General features: G+C 44.9%; 1 protein-coding gene across 3 annotated transcripts in view; it reads right to left on the reverse strand.

Annotated features, from left to right (window-relative positions):
* Positions 1 to 3,576: 3,576 nt before the first annotated feature.
* Positions 3,577 to 19,372, reverse strand: part of LOC115178806 (inactive rhomboid protein 2) — a 39,259-nt gene continuing 23,463 nt past the window's right edge. For 2 of the 3 annotated variants that reach the window (XM_029740133.1, XM_029740132.1), the window contains 13 exons: positions 18,802 to 19,014; positions 18,312 to 18,440; positions 17,366 to 17,466; positions 16,617 to 16,829; positions 16,289 to 16,400; positions 16,040 to 16,114; positions 14,497 to 14,658; positions 14,169 to 14,254; positions 13,944 to 14,007; positions 13,530 to 13,700; positions 13,345 to 13,445; positions 12,288 to 12,441; positions 3,577 to 5,972 (listed from right to left, as the gene is read on the reverse strand). In XM_029740133.1, coding sequence (XP_029595993.1) covers positions 5,553 to 5,972; positions 12,288 to 12,441; positions 13,345 to 13,445; positions 13,530 to 13,700; positions 13,944 to 14,007; positions 14,169 to 14,254; positions 14,497 to 14,658; positions 16,040 to 16,114; positions 16,289 to 16,400; positions 16,617 to 16,829; positions 17,366 to 17,466; positions 18,312 to 18,440; positions 18,802 to 19,014 — 2,001 coding nt within the window. In that variant the 3' untranslated portion in view covers positions 3,577 to 5,552. The remainder of the gene's footprint in view (positions 5,973 to 12,287; positions 12,442 to 13,344; positions 13,446 to 13,529; positions 13,701 to 13,943; positions 14,008 to 14,168; positions 14,255 to 14,496; positions 14,659 to 16,039; positions 16,115 to 16,288; positions 16,401 to 16,616; positions 16,830 to 17,365; positions 17,467 to 18,311; positions 18,441 to 18,801; positions 19,015 to 19,372) is intronic. The other variant, XM_029740134.1, reaches the window with a different exon arrangement.

Genomic DNA, 19,372 nt, shown 5'->3' on the forward strand with positions numbered 1-19,372 from the left:
GACTTCTGCATAAATTGGTCATCAAATTTGATCTGATCTTCATCTAAGTTACAACAATAGATAAACACAGTCTGCTTAAACTAATAACACACAAACAATTATACGTTTTCATGTCTTTATTGAACCGTGTAAACATTTACAGTGCAGTGTGGAAAAAGTATGTGAACCCATGGATATAATAACTGGTTAACCCTCCTTTGGCAGCAATAACCTCAACCAAACGTTTTCTGTAGTTGCGGATCAGACCTGCACAAATGTCAGGAGGAATGTTGGAACAGTCCTCTTTATAAAACTGCTTCAGTTCAGCAATATTCTTGGGATGTCTGGTGTGAACCGCTCTCGAGATCATGCCACAGCATCTCAATCGGGTTGAGGTCAGGACTCTGACTGGGCCACTCCAGAAGGTGTATTTTCTTCTGTTGAAGCCATTTTGTTGTTGATTTACTTCTGTGTTTTGGGTTGTTGTCCTGTTGCATTACCCAACTTCTGTTGAGCTTCAATTGGCAGACAGATAGCCTTACATTCTCCTGCAAAATGTCTTGATAAACTTGGGAATTCATTTTTCAGTCGATGATAGCAAGCTGTCCAGGCCCTGAGGCAGCAAAGCTCCCTTCACAATACTTTACAGTTGGGATGAGGTTTTGATGTTGGCGTGCTGTGCCTTTTTTTCTCGACACAGTGTTGTGTTCCTTCCTTCCAAACAACTCAACTTTAGTTTCATCTGTCCTCAGAACATTTTGCCAGTAGCGCTGTGGAACATCCATATGCTCTTTTGCGAACTTCAGACGTGCAACAATATTTTTTTTGGACAGCAGTGTCTTCTTCTGTGATGTCTTCCCATCAACACCATTCTTGTTTAGTGTTTTACGTATCGTAGACTTGTCAAAAGAGATGTTAGCATGTCCCAGAGATTTCTGTAAGTCTTTAGCTGACACTCTAGATTTCTTCTTAACCTCATTGAGCATTCTGCGCTGTGCTCGTGCAGTCATCTTTGCAGGACGGCCACTCCTAGGGAGAGTAGCAACAGTGATGAACTTTCTCCATTTATAGACAATTTGTCTTACCTTGGACTGATGAACATCAAGGCTTTTATAGATACTTATGTAACCCTTTCCAGCTTTATGAAAGTCAACAATTCTTAATCTTGGGTCTTCTGAGATCTCTTTTGTTCGAGGCATGGTTCACATCAGGCAATGCTTCTTGTGAATAGCAAACTCAAATATGGTGAGTGTTTTTTTATAAGGCAGGGCAGCTCTAACATCCCTAATCCCGTCTCAATGATTGTACTCCAGGTTAGCTGACTCCTGACTCCAATTAGCTTTTGGAGAAGTCATTAACCTAGGGGTTCACATACTTTTTCCAACCTCCACTGTGAATGTTTAAATGATGTATTCAATATAGACAAGAAAAATACAATAATTTGTGAGTTATTAGTTTAAGCAGACTGTTTGTCTGTTGTTGTGACTTAGATGAAGATCAGATCAAATTTTATGACCAATTTATGCAGAAATCCAGATAATTCCAAAACGTTCACATACTTTTTCTTCCCACTGTATGTAAGCAGCTTGGTGAAACCTCGTTCCCAGTCTATTGCACAAAGTTTCTGGGAACGAGATTATATTTGCTTTGAGTTACATGTGGGATACTAGTGCAGTGGCTCGTAGGTGTTTGTCTGTGCTCACTGTTTTGTGTTGTGGCAGGGTTTGTGTGTCCTATGTGGTGGGTGTTACAGAAGATAGTTGACCCGTAAGAGACCAAACATTTAAAAATGTTAGCAGACGCTCTTATCCAGAGCGACTTACAGTTAATGCATTCATCTTAAGATAGCTAGGTAGGACAACCACATATCACAGACATAGTAAGTACATTTCTCCTCAAAGTAGTCAAAGTCAAAGCTAGTCAAACGTGAGTGTTCGTTCACGAAAGGCTATTTTTCATCTCAAAGGCTGACATGATCTTTGGGGAAGATATGGAATTACTTGAGTAATTAAGTGATTATAAATGTATTACTTTATACATTTTTACAAAATGTCTTATTCATGATGACCAAATAGAATCTGCTAACTGCCAAAAATGCTAGGTTTACATTAAAAAAGTACAGCAAGGAAATATGCAGCAAAGTACATATTTTTGTATAAAATGCTGGACATTTTTTAACTCAAGTTAAGTCTGAGATTTTAGCAAACAAATTGCATCTTGATGGATGACTTGAGAATCTAACGAAAATGCAGATAGGCCTAGATTGAAGAAGGATCAGCTAGCTTCTCTCTTCCTGTTAGCGTTTTGTGGCTGTGCTGCTTGTGTATCAATCCATGGCAAGCATTAAAACAGCATTAACTCAATGTCCCTTTTTTACTGTGGTCTCGTGAGCCAAGCAACCAAGAAGGACACTTTCAATCTCATTCTTCCTGTCTGAATATGCAGCTTTATGGCACATCAACACCTGGGTGATTGCCCGGGACTTTCATTTGCTTTTCAAGATCACTAATGTTTTTGTTTATCCTTCTGTATTTATGCCTTTAAAATGCACTGGGCAGCTAAAACAGCTGGGTGGTGACTTTTATTATCAATGGTATATACCATGTTAGTAGTATTAATGGTAGTATTACTCTTTTAGCTAGAACTAGTTTTTTTCTAGATTTTTTGAAAATATTGAAATTAGATTACCGATATACAGTATATCAGGGAGGGATATAAGCAAACCAGGCTGTGTTTGTTTGTCAGCAGAGACGCCAGTCTCCAAAGTAGACCAGTATTGTACGCCCCTCTAGCTGGGGCTATAGGGGTTTATCTGCTAACGTGTCCATTAGCAAGCATTATTGTCGTGTAACTTCTAGGGATTTACGAGAATCGCCTATTTGCTGCTGCCAAGCATTTTAAACAAAGCTAGGCCTACTGTATTCAGTAAGCAGCATTACCAGTAGAGGCCATGTCTGGAGGGTGTTGGTAGTAATGACACACTTATGGGAATCCAACTGCCAATATAGTATGGAGTTGTGAACAATATACTTGTAGCTAGCACAGTATTTGAAAATAGAAACACAGCCATTTTTACCAATATCCCTCCCCAGGATTTTCCATTCCCCTTGATAAATGAGTCGTCTTTTTCTCTGTAGAAAACCACCACCTCTTCCTCCATCAATCTTGAATCAAGACGTTACTGATTTTTATAACATTTTGAAAATAAGAAAATAAACTAATTTTCAAACATTTCTGTTTCTGACTGTTTCCCTTTCATTTGGAATGTAGAAATACATTACACTGTATGGTTTCTATGATTAACAAACGCCAGATTTAGAGGACAACGCAACTTGTTTTCAACTTCTCAGCTTGCAAAAACGTGACCCAAAGAGATTAAAGTTGTGGAGTAAATCTCTCTTGAAGAGGGTGGAATCTACAACAGCTTTTCTATTCCTAGCTTTTCAAGCACCACCACGCCACCTGGCTGAATGCGATTGTCAAGAGAAATAGTTCAGAAGCATAGATCCAAAGTAGTAGTTCCTTCAGCCATTTTCACAAAAGTCAGGAAAGGTTACCGGAATTTGAATCTATGAGCTCAAGACACACAAGATGGAAAACATTATTACATTTACATTTATTTTTAAGAACATCGTGTGAATTTGTACATACACGCCAGGGTAATATCTTAAAAACTGCAGCAATAATATCACAATATCTCAGTAAGAGCAAATTCCAAAGTATACTTTTTTATTACAATAAATAACTAATCAATTTGGTCCAAATGCAGTTACAGATTTATGCTTGCCGATTTACAGACGCTCAAATTCAAGGGTTACACACATTTCAGAAGGCACTGTGAATTCCTATGAAGAGGAGCAGACTGTGCTAAAGTGTTCATATAAAAAGAAAAGAGGGACAGATTCCGAGCAAATTAAACAGGGTCACAACCATTTAAATGCCCAAATGACAAAACAACGTAAAACAGTACTCAACCATCGTCCAACCAACACCTGTGAAGAATTGCACGTTATTGACATAGTCGGCCATTAACGCCACCAGTTGACTGGTGTGTAAAGTGACTTAACAAAGCATAGTAAATCCTGCTCAAATAATCCACATCACCGCAGTAATCCACCTCTCAGGAAATGTCCTAAGCAGTGAAGAGTGGACAGCTGCCAGAGGAGAGGGTCATAAAGAGACCAGGAGCAGGCCGGGATGGCAGAAACTCTGTTGGCCATTTTGATATCTGTAATGGCAAGAGTGACTAGCAGCCTTTCTTGAATCAATGGCCATTGATCATGGCACACAGTACACGGATTCTCGTTCGCTTTTTAAATATATACACATAACACATTGATAAGTAATTTGCTTTGATAGCACTGAAGTGCTGTAATTATATATATATATATATATTACTGTAGAGATATAGTGCAAGCACATTGTACTTTGAAGTGAAACAACATGGACTTTCTAGTTTGCTCTATCAGATCACATATTGCCTTTTGGACAGTCAGTCAGATCCTATAATCTTACGATATTACGTTTCATTAACGTTTGAGTATCAAAGCTATAACACAATGTCCAGTGAGACGCCACAATTATGGCCAAAACAAGTCAACGTGTTTAATTAGTAGTGCACTTAAACTGAAAAGCCTTCCGTAAGGCTAACAGCTTGTTTTTGGGGCAGTGACACAGTTCAATTGGAATTAGTTAGATGTATATTTCTCAAGCACCTGTGGCAGTTGCCATAAATAACCTAGGCAGATTGGAAGGCAGGATTTGGAAGGTCAGACCAATCCTTCAGATGAAGAACAAACATAATTTACAGATATAATAACACAATTGTATTGACACTGTCTGTACGGTATAATTCATTTGAAAGGCAACTGCTATTGGATGGAATTCTTAACACTTAACTGGTCCCAAATAAAAAGTGCCATGGAAAAGTCATGAAAAGCACACACAACTAGGTTCAAGTTGAAACAATGCTCCAGCCAGTGACAGACTGTATGACTTGTATTCAATACCATAATTAAATGCTCACATGAACAGCTAATTCAAAGTATTTGAACATAATGAAATGCTATATCACGTAGTGTTTGATACATCCAGTGTTGTAGAAAATGAGTCCAAAAGGTAACAAATAAGAGGCCTCTGTAGTATTAACGTGACAGTTTATGAACCGATAGGGTAGGATATCCTCTGTAGTCTTCCAAGTCCACTTTAACGCCACGCTCAGACTGAGTCATTCTCTCCAGAGGAACTAGCATAGCTGTACAGTCTTGAAGGCAATGTGCGTAGATACCCTGGGTGCTTACGGGCATATGAACCAGGTGCGCACTCCCTTTAAGTTCCGTTTCCCTTAAAAGTATTTTCCACTGCGCTTCCTGTCCAGGTTCTATAGCCAGCTCGCATTAGCCGTTAGCGCTTTAGTGAATGTCTAGGTTCTAAAGCCAGTTAGCATTAGCTGTTAGCGCTTTAGTGAATGTCCAGGTTCTAAAGCCAGCTAGCATTAGCTGTTAGCGCTTTAGTGAATGTCCAGGTTCTAAAGCCAGCTAGCATTAGCTGTTAGCGCTTTAGTGAGTGCTAGCCTAGTGCACCACATGGTCGATGTCGTACTTCTCGCAGAACTTGCTGGTGAAGGGCAGGCAGGTGAGGTGCTCCAGCCAGTGCCAGTTGATGGGGTAGATATAGAACCAGACAACCAGCGAGGAGAGCAGGCCCAGGTAGACCAGCAGCGATAGCAGGATGAGGACACGCTTTCGGTACTTGTCGAAGTCGCCGAACGTCACGTAGGGCAGGAAGGAGAAGGAGAGCAGCAGGCCGCTGAGGAAGCCGAAGATGTGGGCGATGTTGTCGATCCAGGGCAGCAAGCCACACAGGAACAGGAAGAAGACGATGCCCACCAGCTTGAGGAAGGCCTTCCACGGCTTCTCCAGCATCTGCCAGCCCTGGATGAGCTCCACAAACAGGCAGGCAAGCAGCCCGAACTGGGAGCCAGCTGGGCCAACCTGGATAACAACCAGAGAAAGACAGAGAGAGAGAGGGAAAAGAGAGAGTCATACATCCACCTGCTCTGATCAAACAAAATGGAGGGAGGGGATGATGTTTCAGTCAATGACGATGCCACCACTGGATGAATGGGTGACAAGACCAGCACGTGCGTGAATGAATGTCACTGTTGACCATAGCATGGGGCATATCAGCGGAAGATGCCGGGATAAATGCATGCATCCTGCTCACTGGCATCTGTTGAAATTCATATCAAATGCTAGTACATTAGCATGAAGGAAGTGGTGGTAGCATATGTACTCCTTGCTAATGGGCAGGCAGATGACTGAGGCGGAGTTGGTATAGTCCCTTATAGCAGAGGACAATAGGAACCGGGCAAAATGGGCAGCAAGTGCACCAGCTGAGTGCATTAAATGTTGACGTCTGTGTGTAATAGTGAATTTGGTCGGTAGTCTACTGACCCAAATGCATGCAGCTCAGGGGTCTGGAGAGGTTCAGCCCTGCAATTAACTTCCTCTCAGCAGGGTAATTCTCTTTGGTATAATGTCCCCAAACAAATGTTGCGATCAATATATAAATTACACCATCGGACATTTTAACCATCTTCACTTTTATATGTCTACAGTGACGTTGGATAGTACATTTTTGGTGTACTATAACAAAAGAGTATTACATTGTGCCTTCGTTCTAAACCTTACGACTTAAGGTACATTTCTGTTGTAACTACTCAATAGTTAGGTCTAGGTTGAAACCAACAGCAATGGTTCTTTGGTCACAGGTTCTACAGCTGGCATCCTGATTAGATTGTCATCAGGGCTGTGGTGGGCGTACCGGGGCAGATGGCTAATCTGAGATTCTAACCTCCCAGAAGGACGGGCGAGGAGGAGTTAGGCTTTTCACACGCCCTAGGCACGCGGCCCACACGTTCCAGACACGCTATATGGGTGCTCTGAATCCAATCATTCCGCAGCCAGCGCTAGACAGTCGAAGCTTCATTGGCCATTGAGCACTTCGTTTGACAGGCTGAGTTTCAGAACGTCTGAACTCTCTCTGACTTCTGAATTCCTGCTCTCACGAGTGATTCAGAAAGTCCTTTGAAGAAGAACTAGAGAGTGCTACTGTTGTGACGTCTAGTTGTTTCTTTAGAGGCCGAGTTTCAGAACGTCTCAACTTTTGACTTCTGAATTTCTACATTGAAGAGTGACTCAAAGTCTGGGGAATGATTGGATTCAGAGCACCCATATAGCGTGTCTGGAACGTGTGGGCCGCGTGCCTAGGGCGCGTGAAAAGCCTAACTCCTCCTCGCCCGTCCTTCTGGGAGGTTAGAATGTTTTTGTTTGTGTCAGAATGTTTCAGATGTATAAAACAGTAAATGTGTTATTTGTACATGGGTGAGTTCTCAGCCCTCTCCTGTACTCTCTGTTCACCCACGACTGCGTGCCACGCACGCCTCCAACTCAATCATCAAGTTTGCAGATGACACCACAGTGGTAGGCTTGATAACCAACAACGACGAGACGGCCTACAGGGAGGAGGTGAGGGCCCTCGGAGTGTGGTGTCAGGAAAATAACCTCTCACTCAATGTCAGAAAAACAAGAGAGATGATCGTAGACTTCAGGAAACAACAAAGAGAGCACCCCCCAATCCACATCGACAGGACAGCAGTGGAGAAGGTGTAAAGTTTTAAGTTCCTCGGTGTACATATCACCGACAAACTGAAATGTTCCACACACACAGACAGTGTGGTGAAGAAGGCACAACAGCGCCTCTTCAACCTCAGGAGGCTGAAAAAATGTTGGTTGTCACCGAAAACCATCACTAACTTTTACAGGTGCACAATTGAGAGCATCCTGTCGGGCTGTATCACTTCCTGGTACGGCAACTGCTCCGCCCACAACCGCAGAGCTCTCCAGAGGGTGGTGCGGTCTGCACAACGCATCACTGGGGGCAAACTACCTGCCCTCCAGGACACCTACAACACCCGATGTCACAGGAAGGCCAAAAAGATAATCAAGGACAATAACCACCCGAGCCACAGCCTGTTCACCCCGCTATCATCCAGAAGGCGAGGTCAGTACAGGTGCATCGGAGCTGGGACAGGGAGATTGAAAAACAGCTTCTATCTCAAGGCCATCAGATTGTTAAACAGCCACCACTAGCACAGAGAGGCGGCTGCCTACCTACAGACTTGATATCATTGGCCACTTTAATAAATGGAACACTAGTCACTTTAATAATTACATATCTCGCATTACTCATCTCATATGTGTATACTGTATACTTCACTATCTATTATTTACTACCTATTGCATCTTAGCCACTCTGTCACTGCTCATCCATATATTTTATACTTATATATTCTCATCCCATTCCTTTACTAAATTGTGTGCATTAGGTTACGTTGTGGAATTTGTTAGATATTAGGTTTTGCTGTGGAATTGTTAGATATTACCTGTTAGATACTGCTGCACTCTCGGATCCAGAAGCATAAGCATTTCACTACACTCGCAATAACATCTGCTAACCATGTGTACGTGACCACTTTGAAATTAGCCGTTTTGCTAGCAGGCTTTCTAGAAGGCTGCTCACTTGCACAAGGTGACTTCGTGATCAGAGCGTGCCCCGAGAGAGACCTTGCGCACAGCTCCTGTGTGTGTGGGTAAATGGGAACAATGGAAAACCTTCGGGAAATGTGAAAGTTGTTGTGATCAAAAGCACTAAATACGAATTACTACAAGGTTATGCATGTTTTTGTTGTTATAGGACGAGTTTGCATACTGATAGGAATTAATACAGTATGTAATACATTTAGGAACAGTATATACAAGGATAATTCATGGTGATAATAAATAGTGAGATATGTGATGCATTTAAAAAGGCTCGTCATTGCATTTCATAGTGTCAATTTAAAGAGGGATAATAAACGATCCATTGAGCCATTGTAATGTATAAATGAGACAATACTGGTTTATTGAATACTTGTAACAGCTATGTAATTTGAGAGAATATATTGTGCATTTGTGAAACATTATATTTTGTACCTATGTAAATGGCTGATGACTTTATAAGAAAAGACTCATTACAAGTGACTTGAAGCCGTAGCCACATCTCCGTGTGATATATATATATATATATATATATATCCCTTTTAGGGGTATAACACAAACATTTAGTTTCCAACATCGTGAAGACCTAAAACCAACCCTAATTTGTGATGTTTTTAACCACAGTGGATAGAGACTGGTTCGGCCACCAATTCGGGGTCTTGTTTACTCCACCAATGGGATAATCCCCTTTTACTCAAACTGGGCCCTAAGTGGCTTGAGATGAGGAGCCGTGCGTCGCCTCACGTCTCTGGAGCTATTCCTGTTGTGTGAAAGCCTGCGTCCTGCTGGTGCAGCAGCGGTGACATTTCTGAGTGCTACCTCACAGTAACTTCACACTAGGACAGTGACAGACGTACCTAGCGCCAAATCATGTCAAAGACGCACAGCTGCAGCCACATACCTGCAGATTTTTGTAATAGAGCTGGTAATCTGGGGAAATGAAAAAAAGAGATTCTTCCAGAAATAGGTACTCCTCGGGAGTACTAAACTCTGATCCATAATCTGTATGTAGAAGCACTGGAAGACCAGATCATATCTTTTTTTCAACAATTGAACAGACCAGGAATCTGGATTAGTGTAGCAGTGACCTTTGTTAACCCACACAATATCCTTCGGGTAATCTGTAGCGAGCAAGAGAGTGCGTTTTACAGAGGCCAATTGGGAGAGGTCGGTTTGCGCCAATTAGGTAATCCACAGCAGCTCTCTTCTCCCACTTGGCAATGCCCACGTCACAAACAATGCTTCCTGTCCACCATACTGAGCCTTGTCCTCGAGCTCAAAACTGTAGCCTATCCTCTTCTTTCCAGTAACATTCGCACTCTTCATTTCTACAGCCTAACATACTGGGACTACGAGTGAATCAAAGTTTAGCATGGATGGGCTATTACAGTCTGGTCATACAGAAAGGAGTCTGAACACCAGAAGAAATAGAACAAGGGAAAAACATTTAAGTGACTTGTCCACTCTTCCTATGCCAAATGGACAGCAATAGCATGGTAAAGCTATAAGAGGAGATTACAAGGGAACAGGGTCTCCTGTCCAAAGACGCTCTGAAATCCCTTCCTGTGCCCTTCACATTTACCCTACTGCTGACTCCGCAACCTGGACTGAATGTCCCTGCCTCTCTCGCTCTCTCCTTAACACACAGGCACAATTAAGCCAGCTGCCTCACTTCAAGGGGATTGGACTAACTTACCATTAGCACATCACACACTGCAGAAGAAAAGGGCTTGGATGGATTAGATCATGTCCAGATAACACAACAAGCACCAGCGTGTTACGGTCAGGGAGAGGAACACAGAGAGTTGGACATTTCCTCTGAGCTTCAATGCCATACAACTCTCCTTCAGTGGCCTCCAACTGCTCTTAACTACAAGTAAAACTAAATGCATGCTATTCAATCGATCGCTGCCCGCACCTGCTCGCCCGTCCAGCATCACTACTCTGGACGGTTCTGACTTAGAATATGTGGACAACTACAAATACCTAGGTGTCTGGTTAGACTGTAAACTCTCCTTCCAGACTCACATTAAACATCTCCAATCCAAAATCAAATCTAGAATTGTCTCCCTATTTCACAACAAAGCATCTTTCACTCATGCTGCCAAACATACTCTCGTAAAACTGACCATCCTACCGATCCTCGACTTCGGCGATGTCATTTACAAAATAGCCTCCAATACCCTACTCAATAAATTGGATGCAGTCTATCACAGTGCCATCCGTTTTGTCACCAAAGCCCCATATACTACCCACCACTGCGACCTGTACGCTCTCGTTGGCTGGCCCTCGCTTCATACTCGTCGCCAAACCCACTGGCTCCAGGTCATCTGCAAGACCCTGCTAGGTAAAGTTCCCCCTTATCTCAGCTCGCTGGTCACCATAGCAGCACCCACCTGTAGCACGCGCTCCAGCAGGTATATCTCTCTGGTCACCCCCAAAGCCAATTCCTCCTTCGGTCGCCTCTCCTTCCAGTTTTCTGCTGCCAATGACTGGAACGAACTACAAAAATCTCTAAAACTGGAAACACTTATCTCCCTCACTAGCTTTAAGCACCAGCTGTCAGAGCAGCTCACAGATCACTGCATCTGTACATAGCCCATCTATCAATAGCCCAAACAACTACCTCTTCCCCTACTGTATTTATTTATTTTGCTCCTTTGCACCATCTTCCACTGCAAATCTACCATTCCAGTGTTTTACTTACTATATTGTATTTACTTCGCCACCATGGCCTTTTTTGCCTTTACCTCCCTTATCTCACCTCATTTGCTCACATTGTATATAGACTTATTTTTCTACTATATTATTGATTGTATGTTGTTTTACTCCATGTGTAAGTCTGTGTTGTTGTATGTGTCAAACTGCTTTGCTTTATCTTGGCCAGGTCGCAGTTGTAAATGAGAACTTGTTCTCAACTTGCCTACCTGGTTAAATAAAGGTGAAATAAATAAATAAATAAAAGGTGAAGATAGGGCTACAATGGGAATGTCAGTGAATGACAAAACGTGAGAGACTCAGACATGGTCTGAGACAGAATGAATGGGTCAACTGACTGGGTTAACACTCATTTGTGATTAAACATGTACATGAGACCCAGTTGTCTGTGTTGGACAAAGGAATGAAAATGTGTTGGATGCATGGAGCTTTACAGTTTACATGGAGTGAATTGAAACTCCTTTTCACCACTAGGGGGACCCTGGCACACCACATCTGGCTACTGCAGCCAAGGCTCTTGTTCTCAGGCTGTCAGAACGTCTGGTTGACTGTGCCAACCCCAGCAATTCAGACAGTTTGCACAATTGCAATACGTTTTTGTCAATGGCATTTCTACCAATGCTTTGAGCATACAAATGAATAGAGGATCTCTATGGCTTTCTCAAGCCACGTGTAATGGTGGTTTTCCAGCTTCAGGTGATATGGAGGCAGGGCAGAGGCAGTTAAGTCCTGATCGTTTACCCTCCAGACGGGGTCACGTCCAGTCCAGTAATCTCCCTATCCAAAGCTCCTCCAGTAACCGAGCTAAGCTCAGTGGCTGCCCGGGCCTAGCTGAGATGTTAACGCTCTCTCTCTCGCCAGCTTTCCTAGAAAACACCTGACCAGCTCAATGGAGATTAGCAGTGGCGGTTGTGTTAGCTGAGCAGGTGTGTGTACGTGCGCTCCTGTGTGTGAGCCTGTGTGTGTGTGTGTCTGTGTGTGTGTGTGTACCTCAGCTCTGTAGGGGAGGAAGAGGGCGCTGGCCAGGTTGCCGGTGATGCCAGAGAGGACGTAGATGATGGAGATGCGGACCCAGCCAGCCAGTTTCTCCAGGTCTCTCAGGATAGTCATCTGGAACACTACGGACACCAGGCAGTGGAGAAGGCTTCATAGGGAAAGGGAAGAGGCCAGTCAGAGGACAACACATGGAAATAGGCTTATAGGCGCACATACCGTAGGCTTATGCTATATTAACACACACACACACGAATCCCAGCACGTGCTGTAATCTCCTCACTAAGTACCCGTATCTGAATCATGTGGGGGGAATCCTCTCGACGCAGTATTTGCTGTTAAGGCCATACAATGGGATATCCCTGAGTTCACACTGACCATGTAAACTGACAAGGAACAATCAGAGCCGTGTAGTAGGCTACAACTAGGGTTACACAAAGTATTAAAGGCCCAGTGCAGTCAAAAACGTGATTTACCTGTGTTTTATATATATATCCACACTGAGGTTGGAATAATACTGTGAAATTGTGAAAATGACAATAGTGCCCTTTTAGTGTAAGAACTGCTGTTTTGGTGGGATGGAGTTTTGCAGGCAGTACATTTGTTAATTGTTAATAGACCAATAAGAAAGAGAGTTCCAAACCCCTCTGCCAAAAAAAAGCACATTTGAAGTTTTCCCCTCCCCAGACCACTACCAGATAGTCTTAGCTAAATTATTGCTTGATAAATTGCTCTTTGCTAAGAAGCTATTTCTGACCATTTCATTATTATTCTTTTTTAAATCACAGTAAGTTAATGAATTGTTACCCGGAAATGATTTGACTGATAAAACGACTGCATTTGACCTTTAACAGAGTATTACAGAGACTTTCCTGTTCAGGTCAATTGGTCAGCAAAATCCCATGACTCTACCTATGGTGTTTGGATTTGCACTAAGTACTGATGTGACTACAGTCAGACGACCCGAGGTCGACATACTCTTACTGTCAAGCACTTTAGGCTAAAAACAATATCATGTATAGAAAAGTACTATAGAAATACAGTGTATGATTACCCTGCGTGTAGGAACAAGGAGAGCCACAGCCTGTAGACCTGGTCAGGGACGTCAGGGTTGAGGAAGGGCAGGAGGCCACACACATCATCCAGACAGTGGATCTGTTAACGAAGAGAGCTGGCTGTCATTAAACACACCCTGTAAACAACGCCCACCGCAGGACAGACAGACACACACCCACCTACCTGGGAGCAGAGGGTGGCCTCCTCGTGGAAGTAACCGTGCATGAAGGAGCAGTACTCTCTCGTAGTGATCTCACACCGGCCCTTAGTTCCTATGCAGCAGGGTCGTCCCTTGAGGTTGCAGTCCATGTGTCTGTAGCCTGTCAGGTTCGTCTTGCGGGGGGAGGTGCAGATCTGGGATCAGATGGAGGGAGGGTGAGAAGAAGCTAGTGTTGGTTTCCACTGATCTAAGACCTGAGGTTACGATGGCTCAGTAACCTCTCATCCACTGCTGTATTTTAATACCGGGGGCTTACACTGTACAGCGGGGTACAACATTCTGTAGATATGGAATGCATGACGATGTCTGTTCACGCAATACATATTAGCAGGGCTGTCAAACGGAGCATAACATTGGCTGATCCTCCTGTCACTCACCGGCCAATGTGTGATGTCATCGGGCCAGATGTGAGGCTCTGCGGAGGCGGGCTCTTCACAGGTCCTGTTCCCAGCATGCATCAGGAAATAAGATAGCAGGAAGACACTTTATGATACTCTCTTGAGTTAGTTTTACCTTGTCAGGACAGTGTGTGTGTGTGTGTGTGTGTGTGTGTGTGTGTTACCACTGTAGTTGTTATAGCAGAACAGCATCAAAGACAGTACCTGGGGTCCTGGTGACACACAGAGCCTGATGACCTCAGAATGTCCACATGTTCATCCCTCCATTTCATGAAGGTGGCCAACGACTCCTACACACAGAACAGAATAAACACAAGTTTACAAGCATTCATCTCTAGGTGGCAGGAGAGAGTGTGTGTGAGTGTGACACAGAGAGAGAGAGAGAGAGAGAGAGAGAGAGAGAGAGAGCGTGGGAGTGTAAGTGGGAGTACAATAGTGGTTTGTGTGTATGTGTGTGGGTCTACAGTATTTGTGTGGGCCTACAGTAATACATATGCATGTGAGCCTACTGCGTACGTGTGTGTTTGTGTACCGAGCAGTCGTTGCTGAGGGTCTGGACACAGCCAGAGTTGTCATTCTGTACACAGCAGCCTGACTCTCTCTCCTGGTCCTTGGCTTTCTGGATGAGACTGACTATCTGGCTGTCCTTGCGGATACACGGGGAGAACTTGGCTCCAAGGTGGATTAGGTCCTCCTGTGAGGAGGGATAGAATACAGGAATACACTGTTAATCTGGCAACCAGACACATAGTTGACATAGCAACCAAAAATAGTTAACCTAACCTGGCAACCCCAGCACAGTTAACCTAACCTGGGAATCCAATAAAGTTAACCTAACTGGGCAACTAAGAACCAGGGCCAAAAAAAGAGTTAGGCTTACTTAAGTAGTCAAGAGATCCTATTTTGATAGTCAACCATACAAAAAGGTAGCATCTAGTGCATCACAGTAGAGAACAGACCGAGATAGTTTTCCACCAAAACCACAGCTACAGTTATCTGAGTTCTAGCCACCCACTAGACTAGTCGTGTGGGACCCTTTACACTCTTCATACTGTGGCCTATGTGGGATGATGTAGTGGAGCCATGGTCTTACTTGATCAGAAAACACCCACTTTTTCACCTGACACCCTACATAGACCATAAACTGTAACCTGGGTTACTGACTGTCAGCCCACCACATTCTCTGAAATGAACATTCTGTATCACTGTCGAAGTGGATATGAACCTGACAAGTGTGAAGTTTCTCAAGGCAAAATGAAGTCAGTAAGTGTGAATGAGTCAGAAAGTACTTTAGTACAGTCAGAAAGTACTTTAATACAGTCAGAAAGTACTTTAATACAGTCAGAAAGTACTTTAATACAGTCAGAAAGTACTTTAATACAGTCAAAAGGCGCACTAGTACAGTCAGAAGGCGCACTAGTACAGTCAGAAGGCGCACTAGTACAGTCAGAAGGCGCACTAGTACAGTCAGAAGGCGCACTAGTACAGTCAGAAGGCGCACTAGTACAGTCAGAAGGCGCACTAATAGTCAGAAGGCGCACTAGTACAGTCAGAAGGCGCACTAGTACAGTCAGAAGGCGCACTAGTACAGTCAGAAGGCGCACTAGTACAGTCAGAAGGCGCACTAGTACAGTCAGAAGGCGCACTAGTACAATCAGAAGGCGCACTAGTACAGTCAGAAGGCGCACTAGTACAGTCAGAAGGCACACTAGTACAGTCAGAAGGCACACTAGTAAGTACACTGCAGTAAGTGAGTAAATAACTAGTTAATAAGTACCAGTGAGTCAGTCCAGAACTTCTTTAGCGTGTCCTGTTGAAGCCTAAGTGCGTCTCCCACCTGGCACCTACCAACACCACAGCAGACGTAGCCCATCAGATTCAGATATGGGTACAGAGTGAGGAGATTACAGCACGTGCTGGGGTTCAGGTGTGTGTGTGTGTGTGTGTGTGTGTGTGTGTGTGTGCGTGTGCGTGTTAATATAGCATAAGCCTACGGTATGTGCACCTATAAGCCTTTCCCTATGACCCTACATGTAAGTATGTATGACATGTGCGATAGAACAGCAGTGACTCACAGAGCCAGGGCCGATCCAGAAGTTCTCCTGCTGGATGAACTTGACACTCTCATAGATGCCTTTGTTCTTCAACACCTGTGGAGGGAGACCAAGAAAACAGTCAGGAGAAACAGCGCAATAGATCACTAAGGTAGCCATTGTGGATTAAAAGAGTTATGCCAGAAGCCACCACAGAAACCACTGGATTACAGAAGCCATTTTGGATCCTATTAGGGGGTCCAGTTGCCTAGGCCCTGTGGGACTCCTCACCAGTTCAGAGGTGGAGTGTTGGGCGAACCCCACAGGGGCAAAGCCATACGTAGCACAGGCCAGGATGGTGATGACCACGTGGACGAAGGTGATCCAGTAGGTGAAGTACGGTCTGAGGGAGACGACACAGCAGGGTCGTTTTACTTATTCGATTGGATCATTTGAAAAATGTACACAACGATATCACCGCAGAGCGAAGATCCCGCATGTGGTTCTCAAAGATGAATGAATGCCCACTAAATGTGAAGTACTAGGTGTGGATTGTGTGTGTGTGTGTGTGTGTGTGTGTATGAAAGTACTGTACGTATTCATATCCTTCCCTCCTCACCTGTGGCTGCTGAAGTCGTCCAGCTGTTTCTGCACCTGGCTGCTGATGCTGCGGCGGTACTGACGGTTGAGCCACTTGCCCACCACGCCCATGCCGTACTGCCGCTTGGGCTTGTCAAAGGCAAAGTGCTTGACCTGGGAGGCGATACGACGCCCCCGCTGCTGTGACCCGGCCTTCTCAATATGCATGGTGGGGGTTTTAGACACGTCCCTACTGGGACACACACACACACACACACACACACACACACACACACACACACACACACGTGAGAGAGACACAGGGAGAGAGACACAGGGAGAGAGACACAGGGAGAGAGACACAGGGAGAGAGACACAGGGAGAGAGACACAGGGAGAGAGACACAGGGAGAGAGACAGACACAGGGTGAGAGACAGACACAGGGTGAGAGACAGACACAGGGTGAGAGACAGACACAGGGTGAGAGACAGACACAGGGTGAGAGACAGACACAGGGTGAGAGACAGACACAGGGTGAGAGCGAAACGCACACAGAGACACAGGGAGAGAGCGAAACGCACACAGAGACACAGGGAGAGAGACAGACAGGGGGAGAGAGCGAGACGCACAGAGAGCGAGAGAGAGAGAGCGAAACAGAGACAGAAACATGAGGCGAAGGGAAGGGTTGAAAGAGTGGAGGAGAGAAAGACAAACTTAAAGTCAAATACTGTAGAAGCCAACGAGACTTTATCAATCTCTCTCCCCATCCCTCTAATGGAGGCTACTTACAGGCTCTGGTAGGGCTCATGGTGGTCTCCGTAGGAAGCTGACATAGGGGGCGACTCGAACACATCATCAGCCATGGAGTACAACTCCTCATGGGCATCCACCTGAGAGGGAGAGCGAGTTGACGTGGGGAGAATGTTATTGAGAGGCCCACAGAAAACCAATCTCTTCTCAACTGTCTTAACGTAGAAAATGCAATCCACCATTCTGCACTAATCATTCCGTCGACTATCCTCCCCTACACACCATCGTCCCCCTCTACCAGTCCATATAAATCACTACATACTCCATCACACACGTCTCACACCAACAGTACAGGATCTGGCTTTCTTAACCTACTATCCTCCCCAACCCTCATTCCACATAGCCCTCACCAGCCCATACATCTCTCCAGACTACATCCCTCCATCTCTCTCACGCCAACGGTACATCCAGCAGCCGGTCCATTACTTTGGGAGCTGGACTGTGATTCATCTGGTAGCACATACAGACTGCTGGAGGAGAGAGAGGAGGGGACCCAAAATAGCCACTTGACATTGTGTTAATTATCTCATCTGTGTGAACTAGCACAGTGGCTAAACTGAGACTGACTGCTTTCACCTGGAACACAGAGCACAGACAGAGACATATAGAATTGACAGAGAGAGACATATAGAAGAGAGAGGGGAAAAGACAGAGACATAGAAAAGACAGGGAGACATATAGAAGAGAGAGAGAGAGAGAGAGAGAGAGAGAGAGAGAGAGAGAGAGAGAGAGAGAGAGAGAGAGAGAGACATAGAAGAGACAGAACTAATACAAACAAAAACATGCAGACGGAGGCAGCGAAAGGAGAGGGAGAGAGAGAAAGAGAAAAGAGAGACTGAGGCACACGGAGAGACAGACAAACCGAACGAGAGACAGAGAAAGCAAGAGAAGGACACAGAGAGAAAGGTAGACAGAGTATCATTACCTTGCTGAAGAAGACGGACCCGTGAGTGTCTGCTGAGTCCACCGTGTCCTCCTCCAGCCAGCTGGGCCGGGCGAAGCTCCGCCGGGGGAAACTACGACCGGTCTGGGAGCCCACTAGACCTGAACGACCCTGAACCACACACACAACCAGGACGTTAGTGGGACAACATCAAAGACTAGCATGTGGGGAGAGACAACCCAACTCAAATATGACTGTGAAGTAGAGTACAACATACACAGATCAACATAGCAGTCTTTTAAGCTAAAAAATCTGTATTTATGTCGGGGACGTAGATACACAAAACCATCAAACATTCATCTGTATTTCGCTCAATAGCAACACACATGCACAAACATGCTTTTGAATGTACACACAAAGGTAGTGTAGTTTCCTCTAACGATCCCCAGTGATGATCAGGCTGGAGAGGAAACCCCACCCACCCCGGCACACACACTTCACCTAACGTTCCCCCCCCCCAGTGCCCGCTCACCCTGAGTAGGTTGGATGCTGCTCGTATACTCATGCGGGCGACAGACTCCCTCTTGCGTTGGGGCAGACGGGCGTAGCCCCCGGAGCGCTGGGAGGTGAAGGAGGACAGGGAGGTAAACCCCGGGGTGACGGGTCCCGTGTGGGGGGTACGGGGAGGTCGGTCCGTCTCATCCGGGTAGCGGAACGCTCGCCCCCGAGCTAGGGGGTCCACAATCTGTGTGGGGGGGGGGGGGGGGGGGGGGGGGGGGGGGGTGAAAGAGCGCCGGACAGACAGGGTACGTTCACGCTGATTAAACAGATATAAAAATAAATAAATAAACTAATTAACTGTCACATCGTTAGCTTCATCACAAATAAAAGCTACATTGTAATGCTGAAATCCTCAAGGAGGGGACATTTAAGCTAGCTGGAAACTAAATCATGAAAACATTGCACTCTACAAGAGCTGACACAGAATTACACTGACGGCTCCACATGAAAGCTTTACTGATGTCACAATGACATTCACACATCTATAACCCATCTACTAGGAGTGTTCTGAGTGTGCGTCTGTGTGTGCGTGTGTGTGTTTG

The sequence above is a fragment of the Salmo trutta genome, chromosome 38 (genome assembly GCF_901001165.1).
Source record: "Salmo trutta chromosome 38, fSalTru1.1, whole genome shotgun sequence".
Lineage (NCBI taxonomy): Eukaryota > Metazoa > Chordata > Actinopteri > Salmoniformes > Salmonidae > Salmo > Salmo trutta.